This window comes from Geotrypetes seraphini, chromosome 1 (assembly GCF_902459505.1).
Source record: "Geotrypetes seraphini chromosome 1, aGeoSer1.1, whole genome shotgun sequence".
Classification (NCBI taxonomy): Eukaryota; Metazoa; Chordata; class Amphibia; order Gymnophiona; family Dermophiidae; genus Geotrypetes; species Geotrypetes seraphini.
This window is the reverse complement of record NC_047084.1, coordinates 482,168,339-482,186,702: the sequence shown is the minus strand read 5'-3', so window position 1 is coordinate 482,186,702 and position 18,364 is coordinate 482,168,339. Positions and strand designations below refer to the sequence as shown.

The following is an 18,364-nucleotide window of genomic DNA, read 5'->3' as shown; positions in this document are numbered from 1 at the left end:
CATTGTCAGCATTCTGTCACGAGCAGCTCTAAGCCTCAAACCACTTCTTTTTTTTTCCTTCGCACCAAGATATTATAATGATACTAATGGAGCATTGGGAGACTCCGGAGGATACACCCTTGCAGGATGCCAGCACCATGGCAAGGTTGTATCTACTTGCGCCTGATTACCAAGAGTGATTTATCCTGTCTAAAGTGGATTCGTTAGTAGTACAGGTTACCAAATGTATTTCTCTACCTTGTGAAGGTGGAGTGATTTTAAAGAATGTGCAAGACCGCAGGATAGATTTAAACCTCAAGAGACAATTTGAGGTCTTGATTTTGGGGCTGAAGGCAGCAGCGGTTTCCTTTTCCATACCTGCCTGTCATGCTATACTGCGTCAGGCTTCATCTGCGGAGGATGCCTACCTCCAATTGCTAATTTCAGGGTGGAATATGGAGTAGATGCTCACTATGACATGTTCAGGGTCATGAGCAATGTTTCTGCTTATTTTATTTCCACAAATAGAATGCTCTGGATTAGGCAAGGGATGAGAAATTCTACTTCCATGACTACTTTGTACAGGCTCCTTTACAAGGGCCATTTGCTCTTTGGCAAGAGATTGGATTATTTTATGCCCAGGGTTGCTGATTATCGCCCTCAATCTTTGCCAAATAGTAGGCCACCTGTCTCTGGGGGCCAGGTCATGATGCTTTTTGGGGTTCTTGATTGTTTTGTCAGTTCTCAGTGGGGTCCTCTGCTCAGAGATCGTTTTAGACTCTTGTCAGAGGTTTGGAGACTTCAGTACCACCCTCAACAGCCTCCAAGAAATTCCAATGTCGCCAGGCCAATAGCTGAACTCCTGCAGATAGGAGGGAGGTTGTTGGCTTACTAAGAGGTCTAGGCGAGGATGTGCTCGGGCTATTGGGAACTGGACAACACCCGAGAGGGCTACAAGTAGGAATTCTTTCGTTCTCTGCTGGATTTGTTTATGGGCTCTTTGGCTGGATGGCCAGAGAAAACAATCAGAGTCTGAGCAATGGTGAAAAGACTCATGAATATTCAAGCCACAGAGCTCATCACGACTGTGGAATCAGACTTGGGCAGCTACTCTATAGCCTTGGCATGCCCAGCAAGCCTCAGATGATTGGATACCAGTCCTAGATCTGCAGAACCGAAATTGCCCCAATTGAGGATGAAAACTGTATGTTCAGTCATAGCCTCGGTGGCATGTTTATTTAGCTCTGCCAGGCTGTTTTTTGGTGACAAAATGCTGCTGTGGCCCAGGTGAGCTAAATAAATATTTAAAAAATTCAGAAATGGGGCTTTTGGAGGCAAGGGACCCAAATCTAAGCCCCAGAAACCCCCCAAAAGGCACATATAGACCCTCCCAATATCTCCCATAGATTACAATGGAGAGTGTTCACAATTCTGTTGGTGCTGTGCCTGCTTTAGCTGAAACAGCAACTGGAAGATGGAGAAGACCACTGCCTCAGACAAACATGTAAAACTAGTTCCAAATGCTTGTTTCTTTGGGCTACCAATAAAGACTGTGTTACAGCCTGAGAATCCAGCACCCCAAAGCTCCTCATGTATCGTCAGGTGGGGGAAGCACAGCTGGTACCTGATAAAGTCCTCAGGACTGACACGGAGCCACTCAGCCTACATTCAAACTCCAGTAACAATTAGGAGCGAGACTTGCTACCAGAGGAATGGTCCCCAAGCCACCAAAATTATTAAAGCAGGCTGGCTAGGTAGGTGCCCTGTAGAAGGGCTGCCCTCACAACTACAGACTTCTGACCACGAGAGTCTGTGTCTTCTCCCAGGCAGAACTGCCCCAGAAAAACTAGAGACCTCTGAAGCACCGAAAAGCTTGCAAATCAGGATAAAACCCAAAAATAATAAACCAAAATCAGAGCAGATCTAAAAGACACCTTCAACTTGTGTGTAGAAGGAAACTTGAGGAGTTACAGCCCAGCCCAGTGATACAGGAGGCAGAGCTGAAAGATGTAGATGATGCCTTCTACACAACTCGCAATTAAAGGTGAATAATCCACTGGTTCAAGACTCATGCCTTTTGCACTAGAAGGAACCATTTGCTTTTTGCATCTAAAATGTTATGGTGCAATTTTCAAACTAGTGAAAATCTGTGAAAAATGTGTGGAGGGGAAACTCACCCTCAATCCTAAATTTCCCTCTGTAAGAACTGAATAGATGAGGAGAGTGGCTTAGACCTATAAGAAATTTAGTGAGCAAGATCATTATTTCAGACTGTAGTGAAACTGGCCAGAAAAAAAAATAAAACCCACACAAATTTATTCTGTAAAAACACAATTTGTTACCTCAAAACTACTATGTCTGCTTCACTTAAATTCTAATCTCACATAGGGTGCTTTGTACATGGATAAAGTACCATACATAGTTCTAAATTTCTGCTAAAATCTGGTCTAATGTGTTGTGCTCAGGCAAATTTGCTTTATCAAAATCTTTCTAACAACAAACAGCAACAACAAGAGAGTACTGTTATGCATTACCTGGTCTCTCAGTTCATCATTGTCTTTATGTTTTCCTCTTGACCACTGAATTCCATCGTTTCCATTTACTACAATGGTTGCAAAAATCTCCTCGCCTGAAGGACCTCTACAAGGCTCTTTTACTTCATAACGCTCTGAATAGAAGGCTGGCTGAAGCGTTTCCAGATTTATAAGGTATTTAAGTTTCAAATCCCGGGCAGTAGCTTTACACTGACCGAACTGCTGAATAAATTTGCGGAATCTGTACCTTATTCTCTTTCTTGTCAAAATGTGGTAGTCTTGGATTTTTGCTCGAACACAAACAGGTAAAAATGTCTTGTAGCTGTGAATACAAAACAAGAATTATACAAATGAAGTGTGCAAAAATATTGTTACCAATTCAGAAGCAACTATAGGAAATTCATATCTAAAATACAGCATCTAAAATTATCTGCCAAGATACTGACTAGCTCATGAAATTCTTATCACTTCTGAATCCAATGTTCATGGCTCAATTTCTCAGTTCACAAAACTAAAATAAATCTGACTTTGAAAAGGATAAAGAAAATCTTTTTCAGCCCTACTTTCAGATGAATTTAAGACAAGTAGGCATCTGAAATAAAAACAAAGCAATAGCACACAATGTGTAAATAAATTTAAGACCAGCTCATTCTGCACATATGATATCTCTAGTCATCATAAAATAAAAGTATGACAACTCTTTCATGAAACAGAGTCTAAACACACCAAGCTCAAAGTCCTGGGTTTCAAAACTGTTGACTTTGACACAATGGGAAAGCATCATAAGGAGGAACTGGGAGAGATGGAGTAGAAATATACCAAGCTAAACAAAATGTATTCATGCCAGTAACACATCTATAAGTGAAGCTGATAAAAGAAGAAAAAGGAAACCTCATATGATTCTCCAACATGGTGGTTGAAAAAACAAAAGCAAAAGTATAGCATTCAAAAAGAATCTCAAACAGATGAGGAAAGAATCAGGAGAGTAAAAGAACGAGTGAAAAAAAATCATCATTAAAGTAAAGCAAGGTGACAAGAAAGGAAGACCACAAAGCTTAGGAAAAATCAGAAATATGAAATAAATATTTATTTTTTTCTCATTCATAAAAAGCAAACCTGAAGGACCACAGATTGTTCCTATATATACCTTTTGCACAGAGATGCCACACTGTTAATGGAATTATGCACTTATGAAAAAAACTTCTGGGAGAATGTTTTTGCTGGTGACCCACTAGTAAAGTGTTGCAGTAATCTAGTTGGGATAATACAAACACGTATAGTAGCTGAGCAAAATTGCTTTCTGAAAAATAGGCATGGATGTACTTTAGTTGGTGGAAGTACCGTATTTTCACGCATATAACGCGCGCGTTATACGCGTTTTTACCTACCGCGCATACCCCTCGCGCGTTATATGCGTGAGCGCGGTATACAAAAGTTTTAAAACATAGTTCCCACCCCGCCCGACGCCCGATTCACCCCCCCCAGCAGGACCGCTCGCACCCCCACCCCGAACGACCGCTCGCACGCGCTCCCACCCGCACCCGCATCCACGATCGGAGCAAGAGGGAGCCCAAGCCCTCTTGCCCGGCCGACTCCCCGACGTCCGATACATCCCCCCCCCCCCCCGGCAGGACCACTCGCACCCCCACCCCGAACGACCGCTCGCACGCGTTCCCACCCGCACCCGCATCCACGATCGGAGCAAGAGGGAGCCCAAGCCCTCTTGCCCGGCCGACTCCCCGACGTCCGATACATCCCCCCCCCCCCCGGCAGGACCACTCGCACCCCCACCCCGAACGACCGCTCGCACGCGCTCCCACCCGCACCCGCATCCACGATCGGAGCAAGAGGAAGCCCAAGCCCTCTTGCCCGGCCGACTCCCCGACGTCCGATCCATCCCCCCCCCCCCCCGGCAGGACCACTCGCACCCCCACCCCGAAGGACCGCCGACTTCCCGACAATATCGGGCCAGAAGGGAGCCCAAACCCTCCTGGCCACGGCGACCCCCTAACCCCACCCCGCACTACATTACGGGCAGGAGGGATCCCAGGCCCTCCTGCCCTCGACGCAAAACCCCCTCCCCCCCAACGACCGCCCCCCCCCCAAGAACCTCCGACCGCCCCCCAGCCGACCCGCGATCCCCCTGGCGACCCCCCACGACCCCCCCACCCCCCTTTCCCGTACCTTTGGTAGTTGGCCGGACAGACGGGAGCCAAACCCGCCTGTCCGGCAGGCAGCCAACGAAGGAATGAGGCCGGATTGGCCCATCCATCCTAAAGCTCCGCCTACTGGTGGGGCCTAAGGCGCGTGGGCCAATCAGAATAGGCCCTGGAGCCTTATGTCCCACCTGGGGGCGCGGCCTGAGGCACATGGGCCCAACCCGACCATGTGCCTCAGGCCGCGCCCCCAGGTGGGACCTAAGGCTCCAGGGCCTATTCTGATTGGCCCACGCGCCTTAGGCCCCACCAGTAGGCGGAGCTTTAGGATGGATGGGCCAATCCGGCCTCATTCCTTCGTTGGTTGCCTGCCGGACAGGCGGGTTTGGCTCCCGTCTGTCCGGCCAACTACCAAAGGTACGGGGAAGGGGGGTGGTGGGGTCGGGGGGGTCGCCAGGGGGGTCGCGGGTCGGCTGGGGGAGCGGTCGGAGGTTCTTGGGGGGGGCGGTCGTTGGGGGGGAGGGGGGTTTGCGTCGAGGGCAGGAGGGCCTGGGATCCCTCCTGCCCGTAATGTAGTGCGGGGTGGGGTTAGGGGGTCGCCGTGGCCAGGAGGGTTTGGGCTCCCTTCTGGCCCAACTACCAAAGGTACGGGGAAGGGGGGTGGGGGGGGTCGTGGGGGTCGCCAGGGGGGGTCGCGGGTCGGCTGGGGGGGCGGTCGGAGGTTCTTGGGGGGGGGCAGTCGTTGGGGGGAGGGGGGTTTGCGTCGAGGGCAGGAGGGCCTGGGATCCCTCCTGCCCGTAATGTAGTGCGGGGTGGGGTTAGGGGGTCGCCGTGGCCAGGAGGATTTGGGCTCCCTCCTGGCCCGATATTGTTGGGGAGTCGGCGGTCCTTCGGGGGGAGGGATGTATCGGACGTGGGGGGGGGGGGCATCAGGCTTTCAGGATGGGGACAGACCTTCAAGGGGGGACAGTGCACGGAAGTCAGGGGGGGTGAACGGAGAGTCGGAAAGTCAGGGCGGGCGAAAGGAGCGTCGGGCAGCATGCGCGGTATACCCGTGAGCGCGGTATACCAAAGTTTTTGTACATATCATCGTGATTTCTGCGCGCTATACCCGTGTGCGCGTTTTATACGGGTGCGCGTTATTTGCGTGAAAATACGGTAATAGAAAGAGGAAGATACTATTTTTGATAAATGGTCTGAGAGCGACAGGTTTGAGTCGAGAATCACACCTAGGTTGCAGACGTTGTCTTTGGCTGTAAGGGTATCATTTCCCCAAGAAAAATATGGGCGGGGGTAGGTGCAAGTGATCTTGTGTATCTAGAGAAGTTCTGGTTTTGATGAATTTAGCTGGTTTATTTGCAGTCATCAAGTTTTTTATTTCTGCTAGGCAGCAGTGAAGTTTTTTTAGTTGTGCATCTCGGTGTTGACCCAGGGGGAGATAAAGTTGTATGTCTGCATATGAGTGGATTTTGATTTGGTATTTTTCTGCGATGTCAAGTACTGGTTTGACATATAGGTTGAAGAGGAGTGGGGATAGTAATGCACCCTGGGGCATTCCGTAGCATAGAGGTTTTGGTTCTGATAAGGAGGGCTCCAGTAGTACTTTCTGAGATCTTTTATTCAAGAAGCAGAAGAACCATGCCAGTGCAACATCATGGATTTCGATCGAGTGTAATCTTGATAGGAGGAGCGAGTGATCAATAGTATCAAAGGCTAGTAGGACCAGCAGTGCATCTTTTCCCTCATCAAGGATTTTCCAGCAGTCATCCATGATGTCTAGAAGCACCGTTTCTGTGCTGTGGTGCTTCCTGAATCCTGATTAGAAGTTGGAGAGGGTGATGTTTGTTTCCATGAACTCTCATAGTTGTGTGAGCACTATCTTTTCTAGTATTTTTGAGACAAATTGGAGATTTGAGACTGGTTTATAGCTGCTTGGATTGTCCGGGTCCATAGTGGGGTTTTTAAGGATTTCCAGCTCTGTGGTATTAAGCCTGATTGTAGAGACTCATTAATTAGGGGTAAAATGGAGTTCAGGAATATTCGTTGGTAGCTAGAAGTGTAGTGGATGGGCATAGGTCTAGGATCGAGGTTGTAAGGAGACTATTGTACTTTTTAGGTCGTCAATGGAAACTGGCTTGAAACTGTTGAGAGTTTCTATCTTATATAGGTTGTTGTTTTATATAGTTTTCGGGATGCTTGGCAGAGCTTGGGCTTCTAAGTCTAAGGATTCTCGTATCTTTGATATCTTGTCATGGAAGAAATTTGAGAGGGATTCACTATCTAAGTTTGATTTTTGGATATGGTGTGATCCTTGGGAGGAGGTGAATAAGTTTTTTGACAGTGTGAAGATGGCCTTTGATCTGTTTGGGATTTTGGATATTAGGTTTGTGAAGTTTATTTCTGCCTACCCACCAGGAACTGTAGAAAGCCTCAAAACTTCAGAAGCTTTTACCCCCCTCCCCTTCATACCTCATCACTGAGCATGCTCCTCTGCTCACTAGTCAGTCTTAAAGCAGCCAAGAGCATCTGTAGAGGATAATAACAAGAGAGAGGGGAACGGGGAAACTCCCTGGCAATTAAACCAATTCTGCTTTTATGAACAAATACAACAACAGTAACAATGAAAAACGAAATAACAGGTTATGAAACATGAGAATCTGAACGACAAAAAGTGCTAAAGAGAGACAGCCTGCACTGTCAAAAGGGGGTGCCTGAACCAAGGACCCCTCCCCCAAGTAAGTGCTAAACCCATACTGATGACATTCTTAGAAACGTTGATCAAGAAACAGAAATCCAGTTTACCAGTACATGGAAAGCAGACAATCAGCGAATCAGCAATTATAGAGATGGGTTCCCAGAATAAAGTGTGGATTTACAAGAAAGAAGATTAGCAAAGGTAAGAACCTAATCATTCGTTCTTGTATATTCCCACTTTATTCCGGGACCAGTGGGACGTAACAGAGCAGTCTTAAAAATCAGGGTGGGACTGATGAGCCCACTGCCAATACAGAGGCCCCAAAATCAGCATCCTGCTTGGCCGCCACATTGATCCTATAAAGCTTGGTGAATGTATGCAGTGAGGACCAGGTAGCGACCCTGCAAATCTCGATCAGAAAAAAACCAATGAAATTAAACATGAGCAGACATGAAAAGATCCTATAGCCTGGCCTGTAGGAAGAACTGAGGAGCAGAGGATGAGGTATGAGGGGAAGGGGGTAAAATTTTTGCCTCTGAAGTTTTGAGGCTTTCTAAAGTTCCTGGCGGGTAGATGAAAATAACCCACTGGTCCTGGAATATAGTGGGATTGTACAAGAAAGACAAATGTTTTTTAAGTATTTTACCTGATTGAATTATAGATGTCCAATGGTGTTTGCTCCTTTTCCTTGGCCATTCTCATCATATCAAGAACAGCCATACCAAGGCACTCCTCCTGAGTTTCATGTGTCACAGGAACATTCACCCATCCATCTACAAAATCATCACGCCACTAAAGGAGTAAGAAAAAAAGAAACCAAATTAAAATTGTTGCATCACTGCATATGAAAAGTGGTGCACAAATATTTAATTTACTTATAAATCTTCCCTTAGACTTTAATAAAATTAAACAAAGTCTAATATAGCCAGGATTTTAAACAATTCTGAAAATTTCAGAGTGGTAGTAATCCTCCTAGGTCTACAACTGACAACTAATATACCTGCTATAAAAGATGTCTATTTGCTAAAAGGGCATTTAAAACCTGGTCTCTTTGGGCTACTTAATCTCTTCTTTGTGGCATTCTGCTATGCTATTTGAAGGAACTGTTCTATAAGATTTTTTTTTTTCTGTTTCATTGATAATTATCCAAACTTCCTCCAAAAAAAATAACATCATACTCAACGCCCTTCACCAGAGCCACAAGAGAATCCTCTAGATTATTATTTCTTCTAAGCTGCATGCCTGTTTTGCCATAAAACAGCCATATGCAAGTCATATGCTTTTTTATATATAGTTTTATAACCACACTCAAAAGCTGTTTACATACAGGTACTTTAAGCATTTTCCCTATCTGTCCTGGTGGGCTCACAATCTATTTAATGTACCTGGGGCAGTGGAGGACTGAGTGACTTGCCCAGGGTCACAAGAAGCAGTGCGGGGTTTGAACCCACAACATCAGGGTGCTGAGGCTGTAAGCTCTAACTACTATGCTCTCCTCCTCCTCAAAGACTATCTTAAGAATTTTGAGAATATTAGGATTTATCTGGTGCCATCTCAATAAACAAATTATGATCTTCCAAGTTCAAGCACTCCAGAAGCCTTGAAACTCTTTCTACTTCCTTCAGGTAGAGAAAGCCAATATGGATTTAGTAAAGGGAAATCTTCTCTCATCAATCTATTGCATTTCTTTGAATTTATTTATTTCAATTTCTATCCCATCCTCCCGGTAGCTCAGAATGGGTTACAACAGAACATACATAATAAGTTAAGAGCATAACTGGTCAACAAAACATGGTGTACATAAGAAATCAAAACACTGCTGTTCAAAAAGCATATACAATCTACCTAACCTCCCTCACCCCATCCCCCAAGAAACCAAAACACTGCCGTCCAAAACATCTTCCGATGTTATTAAGTCTTTACTATCATTCTGTTATTAAGTCTCTATCCTCAAACTGTATTCTCTATTGTCATGTACCATCCTGGAAATGTCCAGTTCTCTTCTTATGTAATCCGCTTTGAACCGCAAGGTACAAGCGGAATAAAAATCACTAATGTAATGTAATGTAATGTAATAAGAGGAATGATGTAAAGTGGAGTCTGTTTGCTAGTGTCCATTCAGTTAAAGAGGAGGGTCTTCACTGCTCTTCGGAACGCCATCAGTGAGTCCTGTGCTCTTATCTGTACAGGCAGCTGGTTCCATAGCCGAGGGATAAAGTGGCTGTAAGAGTGTTTATGAGCCATTTCCATCTTGAGAGATCTTCCCAGGGGGATACATAGTTCCTTCTCTGCTTCAGAGTAGAAAGGGTAGTTGGGGTGTAGTTTGGATGTAATGTAGATCAGGGTTGTGTTGCGGAATCTTTTGTGGGCTATTACAAGGGCCTTGAATATGCAGCATTTGTGGATAGGTAGCTAGTGTTCTGTGTGGAGAGCTGGTGCAGTGGGAATGGGGTACTTGAAGCTGTATAGGAGGCGGATCGCTGAGTTTTGGACTCATTGGAGACATTTGAGTTCCTTAGAAGTTATTCCATTAAATAGGGAGTATCAGTAGTCCATTCTAGAAAGAACATAGGTGCAGATGAGTGCAGATGAGGTCAGGTTTGAAGAGATATGGTTTGATCCTTCACAGTTGGCACAGGTAGTATAAGGAAGTGGAGACCACAAAAGAACCAGAAAAGCCTTACTGGGTCAGACAAAAGGTCCATCAAGCCCAGTAGCCCATTCTCATGGTGGCCAATACAGGTCACTAGTACCTGGCCAAACCCAAAGAGTAGCAACATTCCATGCTACTGATCCAGGCAAACAGTAGCTTGCCCCATATCTTTCTCAATAACAAGACTATGGACTTTTCCTGCAGGAAATTGTCCAAACCCTTCTTAAAACAGCTACACTATCCACTTTTACCACAACCTCTGGCAATGCATTCCAACTATTCTCTCAGTGAAAAATATTTCCTCCTATTAGTTTTAAATGTATTTCCCTGTAACTACATCGAATGTCTCCTAGTCTTTGTCATTTTTGACAGAGTGAAAAATCGATCCACTTGTACCTGTTCTACTCCACTCAGGATTTTGTAGACTTCAATCATATATCCTCTCAACTGTCTCTTTTCCAAGCTGAAGAGCCTTAACCTTTTTAGTCTTTCCTCATATGAGAAGAGTTCCATCACCTTGGTCTCTCTTCTTTGAACCTTTTCTAGGGCTGCTATATCTTTCTTGAGTTAAGGAGACCAGAACTGAATGCAATACTCCAGGTGAGGTCGCACCATGGAGCAATATAGAGACATAATATTTTCAAACATGTTAATCATCCTTTTTTAAATTCCTAGCATCTTATTTGCTTTTTTGGCCACCACTGCACATTGGGTGGAAGGTTTCATTGTATTGTCTACACCACCACCCAGATCCTTTTCTTGGATGCTAACCCCCAAGGAGGACCCTAGCATCCGGTAACTGTGATTTGTGTTATTCTTCCCAATGTGCAACACTTTGCATTTGTCCACTGAAGGATAATAAGAAGCGTTGCTTGCATCGACGTTGACACTGCATCGACTTACTCGATGCTCGTGTAGTCAGCGACACATGGTGTGAAGAAGATTGCTGTTCAGTCGGTTATCCAATGGCAGCGTCGATGCCGATATCGGTACCAATGTTGCCAGTAGAGGAGTAGATTCTAACATAGAAGATGCCGACATCGAGGAAGTTCCAAAAAGTATTTCTTGTTGGATCTGACGAATCTTTAGAGAACATAATTGTAGTGCGAGTCAGCTTGTACAGCCCAACTGATGGTCAGGGCCTAGGCACTGAAGGCACCACTTGTTTGGATCAATGACCAAAATGGTTCGATTGCATCGAGTGCACCTCAAAACCACTAGAAGGCCTTGACATTGAAGAAAAATCAGCCAAAGTGAGGTCAAAAGAAACAATGTTTACCAATGGTAATGGTATACATTTGTTTGAAAACTAGTTGATGCTCAAAGAGGAGGCTAAAGGGCTGACAGCCCAAAAACGCAAAATGAATGAAAATTAGAAAAATAGAGCAAATGTACTAAATTAAAGGAAATTGAAAACAAACAGTGAAGAAAAAGAAATTTTAAAAAGTCGCATGGGATGGCGCTAAAAAGTGACAAGAATGTATGCGCTAAAGGAGTTCAGAAAAAAATAACTTCTTCGCTCTGCGGAAAACAAAGAACTGATAGTCCTGCGAGCCATCGGGCAGGAAGACACTCGTGCGTGTGCAGTATGGGCTTTCTTGAGACTTCTGAAGAGTTAAAGTAATACTACAATTTTAGACAGTCCGCACCGGGCTCCGTGGATGATGTCACCCACCTGTGAGAATATGCTGCCTGCTTGTCTTGGGATAATACTGGATACACGGAACAGCCTTCAAACTAAGATGCAGAGAGCATAGATATCAGAATTCCAGAAAGCATAGGAGAAAAGGATTATTTTTAAGAAGTCAGATCTATGGTTTTATAATAGAAAGGATACAGAAATCGTGTGCAATCTAAAGAGTGCACTCTGTTTGCAAAGACTGCACATCCTTGACAACATCCCTATTCCATACTTATATGGCAATGATTCAAGAACCTTCTGGTTCCTAATGAAGTGAACAGTTGACTTCCTGACTAGGAATGCCTAAAATTTATTGTGAAGGCAGGTAGTTGTATTTTTTAAAGGTACATTTTAAATTCAGATGCAATGTGTTATATGTTGCACAAGTACTAATGTTACTTTTTGTAAGCAGTGTTGACTAGTTTTCCTGAATAATTTTATGCTACTCAAATAGCTAACTATAAATTTTTTTCATTACTACTGGTATAGTTATAAAACAGAAATGAAGTTTATCAAAGGACCTATTAACTATATTAAAATTTGTCAGGCTTATTCAGATCAAATGATTTTCACATGAGCCTAACATTTAAACTTTGAAATCTCCATTACAAATTTATAAAAATGAGAAATAAAGAATAAATAAATAAATATATATACAATCATTAAATATTAAAAATAGAAACATCCTTAAATGGAGCAAACCTTACAAAATAACGGTGTACCTAAATATGCCTAAGTGTACCTAAAAATGTGCCTAAAATGTACATTAAAATGTGTACATAAATGTACATTAAAAAAAATCTTAAGTTGAGTAAGAAATATGTCATTCTATGCCCATGCAATCTCCTCTATATGGTTAAAACTATTCACAGGATTAAAACATGCACCATATCGAACATAGAAGCTTGTATTGCAAGAAATTTACAGACAGCACCAATAGTTCAACATTGGTTCTCAGCTAATCACTATACAGATCTTCATTTTTTGTCATTAAAATGATACGTCATCTCGGTTGTGCTGAAATTGCTTCAATATTGCTGAAATTGCTTCAATGTTGCTAAGGGAGAACAGCAATATATTTTTGAGCTCAATACAGTTACTCATGGTTTGAATACGGCTGCTCATGCTGAAGCTGAAAACTCTTCTTTTCGACAATTAAATCTTTATGCCCCTTCTTCGCCTCCTCTCTCATGCTTTTCCTTCAGTCTTCCCCTGTCTTTTCCCCTCTCTCTCCTTTCTATGTAAGTCGCCTAGAGCCTGCACAGGTTTGTGTGACACACAAATAGAAGATTACCGTATTTTCACGCATATAACGCGCGTTATACGCGTTTTTACCTACCGCGCATACCCCTCGCGCGTTATATGCGTGAGCGCGGTATACAAAAGTTTTAAAACATAGTTCCCACCCCGCCCGACTCACCCCCCCAGCAGGACCCGCTCGCACCCCCACCCCCGAACGACCGCTCGCACGCGCTCCCACCCGCACCCGCATCCACGATCGGAGCAAGAGGGAGCCCAAGCCCTCTTGCCCGGCCGACTCCCCGACGTCCGATACATCCCCCCCCGGCAGGACCACTCGCACCCCCACCCCGAAGGACCGCCGACTTCCCGACAATATCGGGCCAGAAGGGAGCCCAAACCCTCCTGGCCACGGCGACCCCCTAACCCCACCCCGCACTACATTACGGGCAGGAGGGATCCCAGGCCCTCCTGCCCTCGACGCAAACCCCCCTCCCTCCAACGACCGCCCCCCCCCCAAGAACCTCCGACCGCCCCCCCAGCCGACCCGCGACCCCCCTGGCGATCCCCACGACCCCCCCACCCCCCTTCCCCGTACCTTTGGTAGTTGGGCCAGAAGGGAGCCCAAACCCTCCTGGCCACGGCGACCCCCTAACCCCACCCCGCACTACATTACGGGCAGGAGAGATCCCAGGCCCTCCTGCCCTCGACGCAAACCCCCCCCCCCCCCAACGACCCGCCCCCCCCAAGAACCTCCGACCGCCCCCCAGCCGACCCGCGATCCCCCTGGCGACCCCCACGACCCCCCCCACCCCCCTTCCCCGTACCTTTGTTAGTTGGCCGGACAGACGGGAGCCAAACCCGCCTGTCCGGCAGGCAGCCAACGAAGGAATGAGGCCGGATTGGCCCATCCATCCTAAAGCTCCGCCTACTGGTGGGGCCTAAGGCGCGTGGGCCAATCAGAATAGGCCCTGGAGCCTTAGGTCCCACCTGGGGGCGCGGCCTGAGGCACATGGGCCCAACCCGACCATGTGCCTCAGGCCGCGCCCCCAGGTGGGACCTAAGGCTCCAGGGCCTATTCTGATTGGCCCACGCGCCTTAGGCCCCACCAGTAGGCGGAGCTTTAGGATGGATGGGCCAATCCGGCCTCATTCCTTCGTTGGCTGCCTGCCGGACAGGCGGGTTTGGCTCCCGTCTGTCCGGCCAACTACCAAAGGTACGGGGAAGGGGGGTGGGGGGGTCGCCAGGGGGGTCGCGGGTCGGCTGGGGGGGCGGTCGGAGGTTCTTGGGGGGGGCGGTCGTTGGGGGGGAGGGGGGTTTGCGTCGAGGGCAGGAGGGCCTGGGATCCCTCCTGCCCGTAATGTAGTGCGGGGTGGGGTTAGGGGGTCGCCGTGGCCAGGAGGGTTTGGGCTCCCTTCTGGCCCAACTACCAAAGGTACGGGGCAGGGGGGTGGGGGGGTCGCCAGGGGGGTCGCGGGTCGGCTGGGGGGGCGATCGGAGGTTCTTGGGGGGGGGGCGGTCGTTGGGGGGAGGGGGGTTTGCGTCGAGGGCAGGAGGGCCTGGGATCCCTCCTGCCCGTAATGTAGTGCGGGGTGGGGTTAGGGGGTCGCCGTGGCCAGGAGGATTTGGGCTCCCTCCTGGCCCGATATTGTTGGGGAGTCGGCGGTCCTTCGGGGGGAGGGATGTATCGGACGTCGGGGGGGGGGCATCAGGCTTTCAGGATGGGGACAGACCTTCAAGGGGGGACAGTGCACGGAAGTCAGGGCGGGCGAAAGGAGCGTCGGGCAGCATGCGCGGTATACCCGTGAGCGCGGTATACCAAAGTTTTTGTACATATCATCGTGATTTCTGCGCGCTATACCCGTGTGCGCGTTTTATACGGGTGCGCGTTATTTGCGTGAAAATACGGTAGATTAGAATATGGAATAAGATTAAAGACTGTTTTATGATGTTTGTGATTTTGAGAAGAATATATGCCGAAGATGTCCTTTTGTTTTTCTAGCTGTTCTGTGGCACAGTAGTTAGGGTTGTATAGCAGTAGCATAAAGATTGGAGGTTTGATGCCCGTCAGTAGTGTTCTCATTACATTTACTGCATTTTTGTATCTTTTTTTCTTAATTTACAGCTATATGAGAAGGCTCGGTCCCTGTCCTGATTGTCAGGATATTCATACTGAATATGCAAGAAATATGCAGTTGAAAATGCAGTTGAAACAGTGCATGCACCACATCTATCTTGCATATATTTATTATGGGATTTCTTGAAAACTAGAGCATAGGAGTTACTTCACAATCAGCTTGGAAAACACTGGGTCTGATATTAAGTTAGCAGCAGTGAGCGTTTTGCTCACTGTCCACAGTTATTCCCAGATATTCAAAACCAGGCCCTGTCCAGACTTCAGCTTTGAATATCCAGCTATTTTTGAGCCAGCTAACACTGCTGCTTAAATCAATATTGAGCATTTAAATAGCCATAGGCTAGCACATAGATCATCGAATTTCCTATAAAATAATGTTACTGACATATAAGACCATAACTTCCGGCCAACCTGATTTCATTAACAGGCTATTAATTCCCCACACCCCCCATCGTACATTACGTTCATCTAATCAAAACCTGCTATCCATTCCCTCTTTAAGACACATTAACACTATGCGCACTAATATCTTTTCTGTTACGGCCCCTACCATCTGGAACTCAGCACCAAATTATATAAGAGAAATTTAATCACTTGATAAATTTAAAAGTAACTTGAAGGCCTTTCTGTTTAAAGACGCATTTGGAGTATAACAGTCCTTCTAAGGACGGCAATGGAAACTTGTTCCTTGCCATTTTTAATCATTTTAACCTATTTTACAAAGTACCAGACTATTTATTTTTTGTGCGCCTCCCTTTTGTTTTGATCCTTCTCCCTCTATTTCTCTTTATACAAATGTATTTCCGCCCTTTTCCATTCTGTATCGGTGTGTTAATGTTTGTCTGTGCGTTTGATTGTTTGGCTGCAAAATGAAAAAACACCACGAACACCTTCTCTCTCACCAAGCAGTCCTATGGGGCAAAGACCTAAACCAACTGCTTTCGCCCACTACATACGGGGAATTCAGGAAACGCCTAAAAACATACTTGTTCCAGAAATACCTAAACAATTGACCCGTTCTCCCTCCCCCCTCCCTATTCCACCTGAACTTAGAGCACTGTTATAAATATAATCTGTTATCTTCATCTTATCGTAACTTTACGTTGCTATTAATCCCCAACAGGTCCTGTCGGACATTACCTACTAAAATGTACATATTACATTTTCGCTCAGCAAATTGTATTTCTATACTATTGCCTCCTGAGGTCTCTGATCTCTGTATTTCCTCTGAATATCTACTTATTGTATTTCGCTGAATGTCCAGCACTCTTGATTGTAAACCGCCTAGAAGTCGCAAGATTGTGGCGGTATAGAAGAATAAAGTTATTATTATTATTATTATTATTATTAATTGTAATTGTTTTTAACTCATGCCCTTTTTATTCTTTGTTTATATATTATGTAAAACCACTTTGAATTTTGATAAAGCGGTATATCAAATTTTTAAATAAACCTGAAACACATAAAAATAGGACAGACTTGTGTGGTCCCATTTAGGCACTAAATCTGGCTGCTGACTCCACTCCCAGTATGCCCCCAATATAGCTGGCTTTGAGTTCAGTTCTAAGAATTTCAATGGCACTTAGCCAGTTAAGTGACTCTGATAATTCGTTGCTAGTCCCAACTATGCGATTTAACTGGTCAGTGGCCAGCTAAATAATTTTGAATATTGGCCAACCTGGTGTAAACCACTAGGCTTAAGTCAATACTCCCTTTTGGATCTAGAATCGATGATCCACCTTGGTAATATAGTCTTGTCTCTTTTTTCAATAGTATATGCAAATAGAACTCTGTCGTCTTCGTTCTTGAGAAACAATGTACTTTTTTTCTCTTTGGATTTAGCTCATTCTTTTTTGATAGACGTTCAAGGTGTGTTATATTAGGATACAGTAGATATTTCTGTGCCCCTTGCTGGCTCATAATCTAAAGTTCACAGTAGAAAGTTGCACGGGGACAGAAATCCCACCCGTCCCCGCCAAAATTCCCTCCGTCCCCATGAGAAATCCCCTCTGTCCCCACCCATCCCCCCATAAAAGTTATAGTTACGTGTCCCCATAAAAAGCAGCAATTACTTTAGAAAGTTCTGATTTTTTTTAAGTCTTAGTTTATTTAAACCAACAATAAAATGCAATCTTTTTTTAAAACACCCCCTCCTCTCTATAAAAATATATTTTTAGTAATAATCCATGAGTCAAACAGCAAGGGTGCACCTAGGAAAAGGCAGCATCATAAACACTGCAGTGAGCATTAGAACATCAATATACCCATTGTTAAACTGAAGCCAGATTAATACAGATCGATCCTGCACAGTCAACACTAAAAGAAAACAGTCCTTCTCATACAAACAGAATACAATCTCCCTACCCCTCACACAGGCTCACTTGCTTCCTTGTCACCATCACCACACTCTCCCTACTCTTGATCCTTGCAAGCCTGCCTGGCTGTCACCATCAGTTCTGTACCCCTTATGCCTGTTCCTGTCACCAGATTCCCTCCCTTCCCCTTCACCCCATCCAGCCTGCCACTTCACTCTCCCTACCTCTCTCTGCCCAAGGTGGAAGGTTATCACCTTGGCTGACCTGTCTGCCATCTTATTCTCTAGCCACCTGTCAACCCATGCTCCATATCACCATTGCCTCATTCTCCCTACCCCTCATGATGGTCGTCACCTGTCTCTTTTGCTAGTTCTCATATTAGCCATACTGCCTGCTTACTTGTCTCTGCTATCTTGTGCCCCCAACCCCCTCCTCTCCCCGTCACCTCACTCTCTCCCTACATGCTAGCTCTCACTCTTTCTTCTCCTCGCCCTGGCCTGCCTGTCACTTCCCTCTCCCTACCCCCTAGCTGGCCCCACAATCCCAAGCCCACCCCTGCCTAACCTGTGGGCCAAATTGACTCTCCTCTATTTCCTCCCCCATCTGTCACATGCATGCCAAGTCCCAGCAACCGCCAAGTCTTTACCCCTCCCCCACTAACCTGACCTCAGCAGTTCCAGCCAGCTTCTGCCAAGTGATTTGGCAGGGGGAGTAGGCCCTCTCCTAACCAGCCACCCCAGTACCCAGGAGCTACAGCCACCTTCACCACAGCAGAAGGGAGCCATGGAGGGGGAGGGTTCTGGCCTGGTCCATTCAACCCCCCCCCCCCCCCCCCGAGGTCCTTCCCTTCTCCAGACCCAGTGCCCACACTTACCCTGCACAACTTTGGCCAGCTCAGGTGGGGGCAGGGCAGAACATAGCTGGGAGCCAGAGAGCCAACCTGCTCCTCGCTCAGGCGGCTGTACAAAGCAGCGC

The 18,364-nt window shown here is 46.2% G+C and overlaps 1 protein-coding gene across 3 annotated transcripts in view; it reads right to left on the bottom strand.

Annotated features, from left to right (window-relative positions):
* JAK2 (Janus kinase 2) overlaps positions 1–18,364 on the bottom strand; it is a 298,615-nt gene that overhangs the window by 200,415 nt on the left and 79,836 nt on the right. For all 3 annotated transcript variants that reach the window (XM_033925632.1, XM_033925622.1, XM_033925643.1), the window contains 2 exons: positions 8,011–8,156; positions 2,514–2,835 (listed from right to left, as the gene is read on the bottom strand). In XM_033925632.1, coding sequence (XP_033781523.1) covers positions 2,514–2,835; positions 8,011–8,156 — 468 coding nt within the window. The remainder of the gene's footprint in view (positions 1–2,513; positions 2,836–8,010; positions 8,157–18,364) is intronic.